The 16343-nt window shown below is 37.4% G+C and overlaps 1 protein-coding gene across 5 annotated transcripts in view; it reads left to right on the top strand.

The window, feature by feature from the left end:
• RAPH1 (Ras association (RalGDS/AF-6) and pleckstrin homology domains 1) overlaps positions 1–16343 on the top strand; it is an 81668-nt gene that overhangs the window by 28043 nt on the left and 37282 nt on the right. For 2 of the 5 annotated variants that reach the window (XR_016468313.1, XM_090144149.1), the window contains exons 1-4: positions 1910–6484; positions 6800–6919; positions 11012–11117; positions 12112–12629. Coding sequence is in view for 4 of the 5 variants with exons in the window: in XM_090144149.1 (XP_090000275.1) it covers positions 6419–6484; positions 6800–6919; positions 11012–11117; positions 12112–12629 (810 nt within the window). In the remaining variant the exon portion in view is untranslated. Of the gene's footprint in view, positions 1–1909; positions 6485–6799; positions 6920–11011; positions 11118–12111; positions 12630–16343 lie in introns of those variants that run through there. The other 3 variants (XM_031601301.2, XM_031601302.2, XM_090144150.1) reach the window with 2 other exon arrangements.

Below are 16343 nucleotides of genomic sequence, written 5' to 3'. Positions count from 1 at the left end.
CTTTTATTAAAGGAAATCCTGTTAATGTAATGAAACTTAACCATTGTCTTGGGCTGGGTGTAGATTTAAGGTAAGAACTGCAGTGTTGATGTGCAAGTCTTCAGTACAGGGCCTCAGTGAAAGACACTGGAAATACTTTCAGAATTTCTTGGTGTCCGAGAGATCAGTTGTTGCTTTCCGATAGTAGCAGTTTGTTAGCTTCAGAATTCTGCAGTGGTGTCTGGTTGTGCGAATGTCAGAAGGGTACGTCTGAAACATTGTTCATGGGCTTTTCATGTTGCCTTACATGTGGGCTTGGGGGGTTTTTTGTTTGTTCTGGTTTTTGTTTGTTTGTATTTGATATTGTATTTGATATTTTGATATTGATATTTGATTGATAAGTTCATCCCGGCATACAAAGCTATGACAGATCGCATAAGAAAAAATTTGAAAAAGTAAATGTTTTTTTTTTCTAAATGAGTGATATTTTTTTATTTTACTGTGTATTTAACATAGTGTTATGTTTAAATGTTGCAACTGTTGGCTTCTACTGAAAGTCTCATTGCCTTCTTATAAATAACACTAGAATACTGGGCCTCATGCATTCTGAGGTGAACAAACCTAATGAATTGTTTTGGAAACAAGGGGATTTACAGCAGATTATAGATCTGCCTATTTAAATAACATTTCAAATGGATCAAGCTGGCTGATGAACTCCAGACTGGATAACAAGATAATACATGGATCACGCTTCAGTGCAGGAAGCCTTACTTATGGGTGAAAGACTACATCATGTTTGAGACCTCATTTTTATAGGTGTACTAAAATGACAGATGCTAGGAAGCCCTTTATGTGAGGGCTTAGACTGAAAGCTAAGTATTTTTACAGTCTGCGATGTCTTCATATGCTGTAGTTGATATTCTGGAAAAATGAGAGTCAAAGTGCTGCTATGAAAAAACGTTCCTTGAAAGGGCACCTGATATTTGCAGCTTAACGTAATCTCATTAGTGCATTGGTTATTCTCATTCGGGTTAGCCCTATCCAATTTGTTATGACAGCAAAGCAAAACCAACGAGGGTTGACAGAGCGTTAGTGCTGAAGAGAAGCAGACATTCAGGAGTCATGTTTATTGTAACTGGTTTAGATGAATCTTGCTAAGGTAGAAATAGAAAAATGCTTAAGGTGAGAATTTGTATACACCTTTAGAAAAAAAGTCTGTCTTAAATCGTTGCTTGGCAAGGGTTCTTGGAAGAGTAAGAGATTTGGTAATCTGTCAGTGCTGTTTCACTCTAGAAGTAGAGTCAAATTGAAGTTGTCACTGCCATCGAGTGCCCCAGTTCAAGGACAGAGTTTTGAAAATTTCCCATGATTGTTACTGTGTAGGTGCTTTAGCATCAAGTTTAGTCACTGAATATGTTTAGCCAACAATTTTGAATGTCAGAGTCACACAACCTTGTTGTGTGCAAGTAGAATAATAGCAGTGTATTATGTGAGAGGACAGGTTAGAACCTTGTTGTACAAATGACATGTGGGCAGTGAGCCTTTGTTGTGCTTTCTCTGACTTGAGTGCTTTGTCTTACTGAGTCTGTTCAGTTCATTTTACTGCTGAGCTGCCATTGAGGAGTCAAGCACAGATGAGCATCTTTCTGAAATTTCAACATTGTTCTGTATTATGGATTGCTCAAATAAAACCTGAAAGCTGCTCACTTCCATTAAATTCTGTTTTGACAGATGCTTGAAATTAATAGGACGAAAGTGTTGAAAAATGGCTTAAATCTTAAAAGTACTTTGTCACTTCTCCCAGTATGAGCTAAACAGAATTATGAGCTACTTAAATTCTTCTAACTTGCAAGTGCTTTAGAATTGTAACTGGCTTCCGTTTTCTATTTCTTAGATTAACTTGGTTCCAAATGATTTCTTGGGGAAAAAAAAGAAAAGAAAAGAAAAAAGAAACATTTAAACATCTGCTGTTGTCCTTTCTTGTTATAGATGAAAATGTCATAGCCTTAGAAAGGTGCCAGTTTGCTGAAGTATGACCTACGTATGCTGTGTTCAACAACAGTGTGAAGATTTTGTCTAAAAAGGAAAAGTTTGAACTTCTTAATTTTGATTGCGATGTGCACTGTTTTTGAGTTGTTACTGTTTCTAGTTTTGTTACTGGAAAGCTCAGACACTCTTAGCTCAGTGTTTTATCTCCTCTGCCTTAATTCATCAGTTTAATTTGCTAGTGGAGCTTGAGTGAAGAGATCCATTTTAGAGGACTAGCAAGTTAATATTTGCCATTTCTTAAGTGAGACACTGTCCTCTGTGTGCCTTTTGCAAGCAAACATTGACAGGCTTAGAGGATATGCAGCTGACGTTAGAAAGCTTGGGTGGGGACTACAAGGAGCTGGCAAATACTACAGGATTTAGTGCCAGGCTTGCTGACACAACAGTACTTTGCTTGTAAAAGTTTTCTTTAGGCTGCTAATTCTGTCTTCAGAGTAACTGGAACTGAAGCAGTGTCTCTAATGCCAAGTTAATATAGCAAAAGCAACAACTTATAGGAAATTGAGAGTGCTCTTATTACTAAATATTTCTGAAGATTTGAGTTGTGGAAAGAAACCAGCAAACTCCTCTCATCCTGAAAGGATGAATTATGAACAGTGTCATAGAGTGAATGCACTACAGAACAAATTCCATCTAACTGTAGAGCATCATAAACAGCTTGAAGAAGGAAAAGCTAGCTGTGCTCTGTAAAATGTCTGTAAATATTGAGCTCTGTCTGTTTTATATCACAGTATCTGTTTGATTCACCAGTTTATAGCCGTGTTTCCTAAGGCACATTTTTAATAGCTTCCCTTAACCTTCACATAAAAATTCCTAACATCACGTATAGTTAGACATTGAGAAATGATATATTCTCAAATGAGAACAGTTGCTGTAGTTTATTTACCACATCACCTTAAGTATAAAGTGTTTTGGCTTGAATCTACAATACTTCTGGTCCTCATAAAAGCCTAAGGGCTAATAAAGCTTTCAAGGGATGTGAAAGTCCAGCTTCTGTTTGTTTTGCAGAAGGTTAGGTAGAAAGTAAGTATCCCCCGCTGTCTCCAGTTCTGTATGTGGAGAGGGTTTTGGGGTAACAGTATAGAGCAGAGCCTTTGAGCAGTCAGGTGGTGGTGGTGGAAGTAGACATGCCTGACTTAAGACGCATAGAAACTGGTGTGATCTTGGTGAAAGTATGCTGCCTGATTATATGAGCATATCAATATTTTTTGGATTTCAGCATCACTAGTAGATTTTTAGAAGAATTTTCTTCCCTTTCTTGGAGTGCCAGAAATAATGAACAGTTTCAGAATAAGTGTGGGGAGAAATGAGTCAAAAGGTGATTTTAATCTGTTTTGCAGCTTCACTGCAGAATGCCATGCCATGTTAGCTTAAATATTCATAGAATCATGGAATTGTTTGAACAGACCTTTAAAGGTCATCTAGTCCAACCCCTCTGCAATGAACAAGGACATCTGCAGTTAGATCAGATTGTTCAGAGCTTCATCAAGCCTGAGCTTGAGCACCTCCACATATAGGGTACCCACCACATCTCTGGGCAACCTGTTCCAGTGCTTCAGTCCCCCTATCATAGGAAAATAAAGAACGCTTTTTTTCATATATCCAATCTAAATCTCCTCTCTTTAAATTTGAAGCCATTTCTCCTTGTCCGATCACCATGGACCATGCTAAAGAATCTGTCTCTTTCTTTCTTACATCTCCCACTTAAGATACTGAAAGGTGTGTATCAGGTTTCCCTGGAGGCTTTTCTTCTCCAGTCTGAAGAGCCCCTTCAGACTGTCCTCTAAAGAGCTCTCTCAGACTGTTCTCGCAGGGGGGAGGTGTTCCATCCCTGGGATGATTTTTGTGGCCCTCCTCTGGATGTGCTCTAACAGGTCTATGTCTCTTTTACTGAGGACTCCACATCTGGATGCAGTACTCCAGGTGAGGCTTTACCAGTGCAGAGTAGAGGGGCAGGATCACCTCCCTTGACCTATTAGCCATGCTTTTGATACAGCCTGGGATGTAGTTGCTTTCCTGGGTTGTGAGGACACGTTTCTGGCTCATGTCCAGCTTGCAATCTACAATCCCTCAAGGTTTTTGGCAGGACTGTACACAATCTTTTCATCCCCCAGCTTTTATTGATAATAGGGATTGCCACAACCCAGGTGCAAAATTTTGTACTTGGCAGAATTGTTTAATTGTGAGTTGAAGAGAATTGTCTCTGCTTATGCAGAGCAGCTTCATTCACTAAGCCTGTTGCTTGCTGTGGTTGGTGTGATACTGGGGAGCAGGGGAGCATTCTCTTGCTGCACCAACAGCACAATACTTCTAGAACAGGGTACGGTAGCTTCCAGCCAGACGTGTCATGTTTGCATCTGAGCACCTTATCTGAAGAAACCTGCAATTTTATTTTTGGGATAGGGTAAGGGACTTGATTTACAAGAAAAGATTTAAGATTGCAATGTGGATAGCTTAGTTAAGTAATGTTTAGAAGATTCTGAGAGGAAAAGAGAATGTTTTAGTGACTTGCTAAAATGTAGAGGATTAAATGCAAATGAAGAGCATGATTAGAAAATACTTCCTGACAGGGAAGGCTTGGTGGACAGAGTGAGTCTTTCCAACAGTCTGGCTGCTTGGCATTTTTAAAATTAAGCTGAGGACAGTACGTGAATGGGCATTGGGAAAAGTCTTGCACTTCTAGAAAGATGTGCTTCTGTTTTTGTTGAGAGCATGACTGTGTGAAAGAACCTTCTCTGTGTTGTGAAATTACAAACTGATCTAGCGTCATGGAGTGAAGAAGAGAAATTAAGCAAAGCAAGTCTGATGTACTGACAGTTGTACTTTGCTTTGAACTGCAACACTCCCTAACACAGGGGAAAATGTCATGCTGCTGAAGACAGCATTTTTTTCTCTTCCTTGTGAAACACAATTGTTACATGAATTAGGGGCTTTTAATGTTGGACTCGATGATCTCTAGAGGGCCCTTCCAACCCATACAGCTCTGTGATTCTCCTGGGTCCGCTGCTCAAGCCTGTCTATATTATTGCCCCTTTAAGATAAGCACCTGCATTCATTTCTCCCACAAAAGTAAAATTTCAGTAGGAGTTTGAAGCTGCTTTGCCTAGAGCACGTGGATGGCAGTATCTTGTACATGCGGAAAGCTCTGTCTTCAGCTGTCCTCAGAGAAGTAGGTTGCCTCTGGTCTTCTGTTGCCTGATTACTAAGGTGAAGTGAAATATAAAGAATACAGGAATAGAAGATTGTTTTAAATCATGGAGGTCTTTTTTTGCATGAACTACTGACATAAATAGTCTAAAGCTGATTGAACAGAGAACACTTGTAGTCTTTGGTAATCTCTGTCATCAGTTCAACTGTGCAGTACGGTGATGTCTTTTAGATCATCATTTGTCTCCCTGAAGACTAGCACTTAAAACGTTGCTTCTAAGTTTACAAAATTTAAAGTGGTGCATTTGAAAGCCTGTGTAGTAAATTTCCATGCTGTCTGTGGGTTGACCATACCAAGAGACACTGCAATCTATGGTCTGTTGGGGTTTTTCTGTGTCTCTTTGGATGGCCTGTTCACATCTCTTTGAATGTTCTATATAATATTGCAAGCGTTTATTTTTTTTTTCTTTTTTTGTGCCTAATCACTTCTAAATTGCTACCTATATCATTTTCTCTCGGAGTATATTAAAATCTCTCTAAATTTTTGTTCTGAACAAATCCTGGGTTTAAAAGTGTGGATATACCACACTTTTGTATGTATCTTAACCCCGTAGAAGGGGCTTGGAGGATGTGTTTGGGGTAGAGAGGCTTTTTTAACAAATTAATTTCCTTTCTGTTCATAACAGGTAACCTTTAGAGAATGTTAAGTCTACTTTGGTCACTCAGTCTTGTTAAATAAAGAAGTCAGCTAGCTGTAATGGTGTCCCTTTATTTATAGGTGAGGGGTTTCTTGGTCAGATGGAAATTGTGCACTATCACTGAAGTGATCTGGAGACTGTCCAAGATTTAAACAACTTGATTGCTCATATTGTCTGTAGCTTGCTTAAGCATTTCTGTTTACAGACATGTAAAGTCAGCTATTTGTTGCGTAGTGAGGCTGCACTTCCTGTAGGTCAGCTGAATTCTTTGGAAAAGAGTCAAATTTTTTTAATATAAAGTTTGTAGACTTTGCTGATAATAGCTGGCAATGAATACATATGCAAGGTTGAAGAGAATTCTTGGAGAAGAGAAGGTTCCAGGGAGGCCTCACTGTGGCCTTCCAGTACTTAAAGGGAGTATACAAACTGGAGAGGGAACGATTGTTTACATGGATTGATAGTGATAGGACAAGGGGGAATGGTTTTTAACAGGAGACAGGAGATTTAGGATAGATATTAGGAGGAAGTCTTTCACTCAGAGGGTGATGACACACTGGAACAGGCTGTCCAGGAAGGTTGTGGATGTCCTATCCCTGGGGGCATTCTATAAGGTTAGCATGAAATACTTTTTGCTGTTGTATTAAGTATTCTGGACTTTGTTCTTCATCTTTTTTTTTTTTTTTTTTTTTTTGCATTATTCTGACATAAAGTGGAATGTAAGAATGGCTAGTTATCCGTTGCAACTTTCTTGCTTACTCTTCAAAAGTGAGCACTATCATCGACCTAGTGTGAATGTGCAATTTTTGTAGAGCTTATGGACAAACATGCCTTGACTTCAGAATGTTTTTTTGGGAGTATAACAGCTGACACTAGCTTTCTTGGACACTGATACAGTCCGAGTATCACTTTTTTTTTTTTTTTTTCAGATGGAGCAATTATCAGATGAAGAGCTTGACCATGGTGCAGAAGAAGACAGTGATAAGGAAGATCAGGATTTGGACAAGATGTTTGGGGCCTGGCTAGGAGAACTGGACAAACTCACTCAGGTTGGGAAGGTTTCAGTCATGTCATAGAATAATTATAAATAATTATTACATGTTTATTTTCAGTTGAAAGCTAACTACTTTAACCTTAACAAGGATCTTTTTGAACACTTCAGGTGAGTATGAATTAACACTTTTAGCTGTGGTGCTTTGTCAGGGTCAAGTATGTATCCTCAGCTGTTTTATTATGTGAGGACAGAAGATGTCTCTCTTCTCAGTTAATTAGCACTACCACTTGGAGCAAGACTGGCTGTAGCATATGACCAACTCAGTGCTCTTAAAAGAGTTCTGAATTAACTTATTTTCCCCACTTCCAAGTTCTTAAATTCTTTTTTCACAACCTGATAGTTATATGATTCCCGAAGGGTACAATCCATTTGGAAAACTATGGAATTGATCTTTTGTCCTCATCTATATAGAGAAACACAGACTTCAGCTGGCTGTATCTCCAAACACACAGTTGGGCATTGTCTAGTGGCAATGTAATTGAAGCTATTTGTTGCACCTGAACAGCAATAAGGAACAAGAAAGTTGAATGATGTCAGTGATGATGTGCTAAGGTCACCTGATACACCCTAGAGGACCATTATTCCAGAGTGTTTTTCCAGCATCAGCATGGCAGCCAACAGGACACCTTTTGGCATTTTTTTAGTGGTTTTTCTTTTCTTTTTTCTCTTTTTTTTCAGTATAATTCATCTTATTCTTTGTCACATAGATTTTAAGTAATGATGTGATGCTCCAAGTTTCAGTGAGCTAGATGGGAAGAGGCTTCTCTCATAACTTCTTTACTGTAAGCTTGGGGGGAAAAGGAATAATCTTCACCTTAAGAAGAGTGATAGAAAGAAAAGGAAGAATCTTCACCTTAAGAAGAGTGATAGAAAATGGAGTTAGTCATACAACAGAACATTTCAAATTCAGTCTCATGCACATTGTCTTTGGTTTAAAGGACCTACCTGCAAGTTCTAAATGCAGACAGCCTGTTAAAATTCAGTAAAATGGGGCAATAAGGAATCCTACCTTTTCAAATGAATAGAAGATAATGTGTAATAAGTCTAAATATCACAATTGTTATTGTCTTTAACTCCCTGTGAAAGATTTTTAATGGTAAGTGAGAGTCCTTTCATAGACTCCATGCCTTCAAATTACCTCTAATGAGGATCTTCATGTGGGAGCACAATTGGTAATTGGTTTTAGACACTTGTTCTTGGTTAACTTCCAAATACGTGTATTTTACTTAGTGCTCACAGCTGTACATTTAATATACAGACTTTCTGCTGATACCTGAATTTGTGTCCTAATCCATACAAAATGCTTAAAATACACAAACGAGTAGTGAAGGGTAGGGTACAAGCTGTTTGTTTCTCACTTATGTACTGCCATACAACACAGTCTGCAATATAGCCATACAGTTGCACTTCAGTCTTTTGTAACTACTGAGAAGTGACATTTCCCCCAGAACTTTGAATAACCTCGTAATATTTTGTATAAACAAGTTAATGCAGTCTGTTGTGTCTCAGATTGCTTGTTTGGTAAATAGTTATGTCTTGATTCAGCTGAGGACCCAGTAAAGGGGCGTGATTAAATTTAATGAGCTCCAAAGGGCGTTCTGGTGTAGTTTTAGCATTTGTTGCTATTTATCAGCTGCACTCTGAAAGCAGTGGGAGAAGAATTTTGTCCCCAAGTTCCTTGAACTTGTAACTTGAGCTTCTTTTTCAGATTTTCTACTTCTATGTGTTTGTTTTGGGAAGATTGAAAGTAAGATCTAGATTCCTTTCCAGACAGGAATGCTTTTTTAAAATATATGGAATTGTTAAGATGCCTTTGAGATAATTTGAATTCACTTTGCCCTTTTTAACCCTTTGCCTAGTAAAAGCATTATAAAATGCAACCATGAAATTTTCAACACATGTGAGCAGTGTCTGCATTAGCAGTTGGTGTCTGGTTACCCTGTTCTATGAAATAAGTATTTTCATTTTCCAGAACTAGTCTTTTAGTGCTGTTTCAGTTCTCAGCAGCTTCCAAAACTGAAATTTTGCATTATTAATTATGGAGATTGTTCTCCAATAATACAAGGGCTATTCTGAAATTAATGCCTCCTATTTCATTATGTTGGTCCACAATGTCAGAAGTGGATGTTGGCAGTATGGTGGTAGGGGTTGAACCTTCCCACCAGTATTCAGTTACATTTTGTTATCGTGTGGCAGATGGCAGCAGAGGGCAGCCTTACAAAATGGTGTCTGACGTAGAAGAATGTATGAAACAAAGGTGTGTTGTTGAACTCTTCCACGCAGGAAAAAATGGCATCCATTGATATTGTCCATTTTTGCTGAATGTTTATGGAGACCAAACACTGGATGCGTGTGCAGTGAGGCAGTGGGTGGTGCATTTCAGCAGTGATGTAAATGACATGAAAAACAAGTGGTGTTCCAGACAGCTAAGGAGATTTTCACAAGCACAGCATGCAGGCTTCTGTTGGTTGCTGGTTTAAAAAAAAAAATAAAAAAAAAAATTGCACAGCTAACTGTAGTGACTATGTTAAAAAATAGTGTTCAGTAGCCAAGAATTTGCTTGATCAAATAGTGTTATTGTGCTCTTTACTTCCATGAAAATAAATAGGAGGCATTATATTTTGAGTGACCTACATAGTAAGAGTATATCCCAGTTATTTCAAAGGATAGAATCATACAATGGTTTGGGTTGGAAGGAACCATTAAGATCGTCTAGTTCCAATGCCCTGTTATAGGCAGGGATGCCTCCCTCTAGCCCAGGTGGCTCACAGCCCCATCTTGCCTGGCCTTGAATGCTTCCATGAAGGGGGCATTCACAACCCTGTGTACTAATGTAATTATTCTTAAATTTAATAAAACATACTTTAGATGTTTTTAACTAGAATATGTTTGCTTTGCAGGCAATGTCTTGGTTCAGTTCGAAGGAATGATCCCTAATGTGCCTGCTTTGTTTCAAGTTTTCTTTGCTACCTGTAGGGTTCTAAACTGATAGTTTTCAACTGTTCTGTATGGAACGATATCTAAGCTCCACTAGAGCTGTTTTTTCCACATAATAGAAAATAGTTCTGCATCGCTGTCTTCTGATCATTAAGTGATGACTGCCTTCCTTGAGTAAGGATACAGAAAATTAAAAAAAAAAAAAAAAAAAAAAAAGTGTGGATAAAAAACTTGTCTTTTGGTGCTAGAAGATGCTCTTCTTTTAGACAAATGTGTGTTTGGGAAAGCTTTATTATTAGAAGTGTTGCTTTTATTCATACCCTCTGCAGGCCTGTCAAGCAACAGCAGGAGCTAGATTCCCCACATAACACTTCTCACTCTGTGGGTGCCATGCAACTTTTGGGTTACCAGTTGGATCATAGTGTCCTACTGCTTGCTTCTTACTGCTGGTGGTTAACTGTAACGTTTTATGTCCGTTAATGTAACAATTGGATGGTTTGTATAGGAAGAGTAATTGTCTTTTGATTTCATGTTTTGGTTTGTGTTATTTTTATAATCCCTTACTAGGTGTTTTGTTGGTTTTCTGTTTGTTTGGTTGGTTTTTGTTTGTTTTTGCATATATATTTTTTTCAAAACACTATCATATTTGGGAGGGGGTCACTTTCACAACTCAGTATTTTTCACAGAAAAGACTTCTGAGAAAAACACCTACATTTAGTAATTCAAAATCTCTTTTATAAAAAAGGAATTCTCTACTGAGTGCTTTTCTGTGCTTATACTATGGATATGCTCATAATTGAAGGATGCAAGGGTGTCACAGTTTGCATGTGTTTTAACTCCTGTGCAATTCTCTGCAGAGAAATTGTTATAGATAAATCAGCTGTGTTACATACTAGCTCATTTTGAAACACAGCTGAAATTTGGAATTTGCTCCCTTTTAAATCAGTAACAAGAAAGAGATTAATATGTTTTCTGCAGTGAAGTCTTTGTGATATAGTGACATGTTTTTTAGTCAAAATCCTGGAAAAAAAAAGACATTTTTAATACGTCAGGAGCTTCTGAAAAATTAGTTGTAGAGAAAATTTATTTTCATTAGTCTTGAGGATTTCTTTGTCAAATTATATTCTCCACCTTTTCTTGTCTTTTTCAGAGTTTGGATTCAGACAAGCCTGTGGCACCAGTGAAGAGATCACCTCTCCATCAAGAGACCAACCTTGCCAACTTCTCATATCGTTTCTCCATGTATAATTTGAATGGTTCGTTGAATTATTTACCTTCTAAAGTATTATTTTAGGGAAAAAAAGTTTCAACCATAAATAAGAGCATTCTGAAATAGTTTCAAAGAATGTTAAAATACACTTTAGCTAGAAGTGAGAATGTGTTTGATAACAGCCTTGCTTTTCTTATGGCAGAGAACTTTGAATATTCTCCGGCTTTGTCTTTTATAGCACCTAGTATCTAAGAATTGTAGTCTGGTATTTATAAAGAAAACTTGTTCTGGGATCTGGTCTTGTGAAAAAAAGAATTAATGTGTATTTGTTACGTGGGAAGAAAAAGCATCTTGCTTCATGAGACAGAATGCATGAGCATAGCTACAGAATGCTTTCATGTTAAACAAAAATCATACTTTTCTTTCTCTTAAAATAACTTCCCCAAGTTGTAATACAGGAAGCCTTTAATTTAGAGGTTTGAGTGTGTGTATAGTATTTTTTTAGTGTTGTGGGTTGTATTTTTGTTTTTAAAGTAATGTCACATTTGCCTAGCAAAACACATTTTATTGAAAAGCAGAAGCATGATATATACTTAGATTCTGGTTACAGCAGAGCAGTTTCAACCTTTCAAATGTAACTAAAAATTCACAGGTTTCTCTTATCAGAAAGTGTATTTAACCTATATATACATATACATATATGTATATATATCGGAAAGTGTATTTAACATATATAAATAAAAATAATATATAAATAATAAAAAAATATATAAAAATAAATAAATATAAATATATATATATATATGTTAAATACACTATTCAATTCTGATATATATACACATATTCTTTTAGACCAGTCAAGAGTACTAGTGCAAATAAACTTAATGTTTATCAGTGAGGACAGGTTTTGCAATATAGATGGGAAAATACAGCTTCCTTAGCCCCTGTATTCCAGCTATTAAATTCAATAACATAAAATGAAGAGTTGCATAGAGAAATATAGCAGCCCTGCTCACACTAAAAACTCTTCTTTATTGCAGAAGCTCTGAATCAGGGGGAGACTGTGGATCTAGATGCCCTCATGGCTGATCTCTGCTCCATAGAGCAGGAACTCAGCAGCATTGGGTCTCATTCAGCAAATAATACTGCAGTGAAACGCCTTGCCACAGAATCCAAAGTTCAGAAACCACCTACTAGCCGTCCTTCTACTAAGCATGGCAGTATGAAAGGATTATCCTCTTCATCTGGTAAGGTTACTAAACCATCACATGCCAACGTTTCTTTGGATGACATCACTGCACAATTAGAGAAAGCTTCTTTGAGCATGGATGAGGCAGCCCAGCAGTCTGTAGCAGAAGATGCCAAACCAGTAGTTAATGCCCAGCACAGGAGGACAGCATCTGCTGGCACAGTGAGTGATGCTGAGGTGCGCTCAATCAGTAACTCCTCCCGTTCCAGCATAACTTCTGCAGCTTCCAGCATGGACTCTTTGGATATCGATAAGGTGACAAGACCTCAGGAACTGGACTTGACATCACAAGGGCAACCAATCACCGAGGTAATGTCATTAATTTAATAATTCTTTTGGTATTTTTTGTTCAAGCTTTTTTTCTTCTTTTTTTCCCCCCTTTCTTCTCTTAGGCTGATGCTCCTTGCTAAACATGTTCCATATAACAAAACTGATTACAGATCAGGATTGCTTTTGCATGGGCTACACACTATGGCTATTTTTTTACTTTTGTCTATCTGCAAGGAATCTTAATGTAAAAGGTGTTGTAGTTCTTGTTTTTCCAAGAACTTTCCTCATCTTTTCATCTTCCATATCCACTCATGTGTTCTAATGTTTTATATTTAATGTTTTTCTTTTAAGTAAATCTTATATGCTGCTTTTAATTTCAATCTAAGAAGTGTACAGCTTTGAAAAAGGGAATGAAAACTTGAAGGACATTACCACATTTGTGTTACTGTACGCTCAGATTACCCTCTGTGTGTCACATACTGTGAATGTCTGTCTGGAGTTATAACAGCAGTTCACCACTTCTTAATATTCCTCTTATATGTATGGCAAGGAGGACTCTTCCAAACAATGCCCCGCACAGATAACCAGTTGGTTCATGGTAGAGCAGTACCAAATTTGAGATTTTTGTTCCTCTGTATTGGTTAATAATAATCAGACAGCAGGTTTTTTTTTCTCAGTAAAAAATGAGAAATGTTTGAGAAATGCTGGTGTGTTATATGAGGAAATGGGGAAAATGTTCCACTGAATTTAAGGAGAAACAAAAACCTGGCTTAGTAGTCAAAAGACAGCTGTAGTAAAACAAATTCACTTTCAGTTTTCTCTCTACCAAAAAGATAAGAGGAACAAGCTAAGTTTGTTCAAATCAACAATAAATAACAATTTTAATGAATTGTGCTTAAACCACGTCTTTATACATCTGCACCAAAATTTCATCTGATGCAAATCAGTTTTGTGATAACTCATCGAGGTCACAATTTTAAATTTAAATTTGTATTTGAAATGGTGAGAAATTTGTTACAGCTTCTTACAGAAAAAGCTGATTATCAGTATTTTCTGTTATTTGTAGATTTGTATTGAGTGTAGCAAAATAGAGGTAGATAGTAATGTGTTCTTTTCTCTTTTGAAAGTTGAAATGCAAACCTTTTCAATACTGCTGTAGATTTAAGAGTTAGAGCCCAGCCTGTGAGAGTCTGATTGTATTGGTTTTCATTTGTCAGTCATTTTGTTTCTGTGATATATTAAGACTTACTTTACTTTTGGATCCCTGACAGTCATGCAGATATCTCTTTTAATGATTAACTTTGTACAATAATGCACTCTCCTCGAGCTAAAATGACTATTCTATTTCTTGAGTTCCTCTCTTCAGTGAGTTGCCTGGTATAAGAAATCTTTATTTTATTTCACTTATTGAAAATTTAAGCTGGTTTTGGTAGTTGATTCTTGCAGGTATCAGTCTAGATATCAGCCTCTCTTTTTTAAGAAGTGATATGCTGAGGCATCAGTAAGATCACCCTGCCAGTCTCCCATTTTTCTTTTGCATGGTATGAGTGATCAACAAACCACCTGCTCCGCTTGTGTGACTGGATATTGTTTAATCAATAGGCACTGTTCAAGAAGTTGCTTTGTCTTCATAGGAAGCTAATCCATATTGCTTCAAGTGTTGCAGTTACTTTCTCAGTTGCTTTCTGAGCTCTCTTAGTCATTGACTTCGAGGCTCAATACTTCCTCCCCCCTCTCCCCACCCCATTCCCCCCAAGCTTTTGAGGCATTTGAGAGCTGTCTTTGTAAACTCAGTGATTGCTTCTCAGAAGAATGTGGCTATTGTTTCTTTGCCCAGATAAGCTGCAAAGAATGACTCCTTCAAGGGAGGTAACCAGAAAGTGGTGTTAATTTGAGAGCTAAATTCTGCTCTCTTCTTGAGAGTGAAAACCTTTCCAGTGATCAACAATGTTGCTTTGTTCTGCAATGTCTGAGCTGTCTGGTCATCTTAATTTCAGTAGCCTGAGGAAAGTATATTTTCCAGCAAGTTGTAGAATTTTATATTTAACTACTCAATATTAAATATCTTACTGGATGGGATTTCAATATGAGGATGTTTTTCTTGTCTCAGTGCTGGTGATACAGCTAAATGAAATTTGTTTGGAGTTCTGGCAGATCCAGTGGTGGTGGTTTTTTAGTGAAAGTAATGTTTTACATGGGCCAGAAACCCAAGGATTTGGGTTTGTAGAATCACTGGGTTGGTAGAATCGCTGGACATCAACAAGGGAGTTTTTTCTTTCGTTATTTAGTGCCTGAAAAGTATTGCTTAGGGCTCTATTAATCTTCATGTCTGGGTTGTGAACCGAAACATCCTTCTCTTGTAGGACTGAATTCTGTCCTCTCACCCACATAGTTGACTTGGTCGTACTGTTTCTAATGGAGGACGTAATTCAACCTGAGGGAGTAGCTGTGGGAGAGGACCTGGTGCTAATGTGGGGGAAAAGAAAATCTGCAAAACACCAAAATCACGTGTCTTTTAATTATTATTATTATTATAGAAGAGAAACTGGGAGAAGCTATTACTTCATGGCTTTAGCAGATGCATTTTTAATTTGTTATTCCTACCTAATACTTTTAAGTTTGCTCTTTTCTTTTTGCCTGTCTTCCTTGTGGCCTTTCTGGTCTTGAGCTGACCTTTACAATTTTTCTTTGCTGCTATAGTTCTTATCAAAGAGGCCAGTGACTTGGCAGCTCTGCCCTTTTGACTGATCCACTCTGTCCTCTCCAGGCAGTGTAAGGACTTATAAATAAATAAATGATAATAAAAATAATAATAATAAAAATAATTTAAAAAAATTCTCCTTTCTTCCACAACTTAGTTTTATATGAATCACTAGAGGAAGGGAATAACATGAAGTAAAATGGAAGACTTCTGACAGGAGGAAATGCTTGCCTGAAAAAGAAAATTAAGCTTTGTGGTTATTAACTTCAAAGCTTTATCTTAGAAAATGATTCTGTAATGTGTTTGAGCAACTTGGCCTGGAAATGTAGGGAAATGCTGTGAAAAAACATCCATGCAGTGGCACACTGAAGTTACGGATAGTCTGACACCCTTTCTGACTGATAATAGTGATAGATATTTTGTAAAGATCTGCAGGTCCATAGCCACCAAAAATGGTAGGGAATGAGAGAGAATTGCTGATGTGTGCAGATACACGGGAAGGGGGAGTGTGTAGCCAAGAGCTAGAGGAAATACATCTGTTAGTGGTAATGGATTCTTCATATTTTCTTGACTGAGCAGTCAGAATGGCACTTGCGTTCTTTCTTGTCCTAGCAATCTGCCATGTATGGACCTCATGTTATGGAAAATACATAAGCATCATGATAAATAATGACTCTCAATGATCCTGTTCACCAGGACTAACCTTATTCATAATGTTCTGAATTTGTGTGTGCCGCTTTCAGGGGAGCTGACTGAAATTCCCTGAATTGTCTAAAATCAGTTTTATTTGTTGCCGTAATTATTTGTTTTCTCTCTTTCTTAATGATTCTTAATGTTACCTATTTGGATACTGTGAATGTTAATGACTTCGAAGACTTCTGTAGTCTCAAGATCCTTGGTGGTACTGAGTGTTGTCTGTCTGCACTTGTGTTCTTATTGCTCAGTATTGCTGAGTGAGAAAAGTTGCTTCCATGTTCTCAATGCTCTGTCCCCTGCAGTTTTTACTCAGTTGAAAATTGTTTTTCACAAAATTATTTCCCAAATCCATGCTC

The sequence above is a fragment of the Phasianus colchicus genome, chromosome 7 (genome assembly GCF_987193195.1).
Source record: "Phasianus colchicus chromosome 7, bPhaCol1.hap1.1, whole genome shotgun sequence".
In the NCBI taxonomy this organism is placed as follows: domain Eukaryota; kingdom Metazoa; phylum Chordata; class Aves; order Galliformes; family Phasianidae; genus Phasianus; species Phasianus colchicus.
This window is presented reverse-complemented; position numbering and strand designations above follow the sequence as displayed.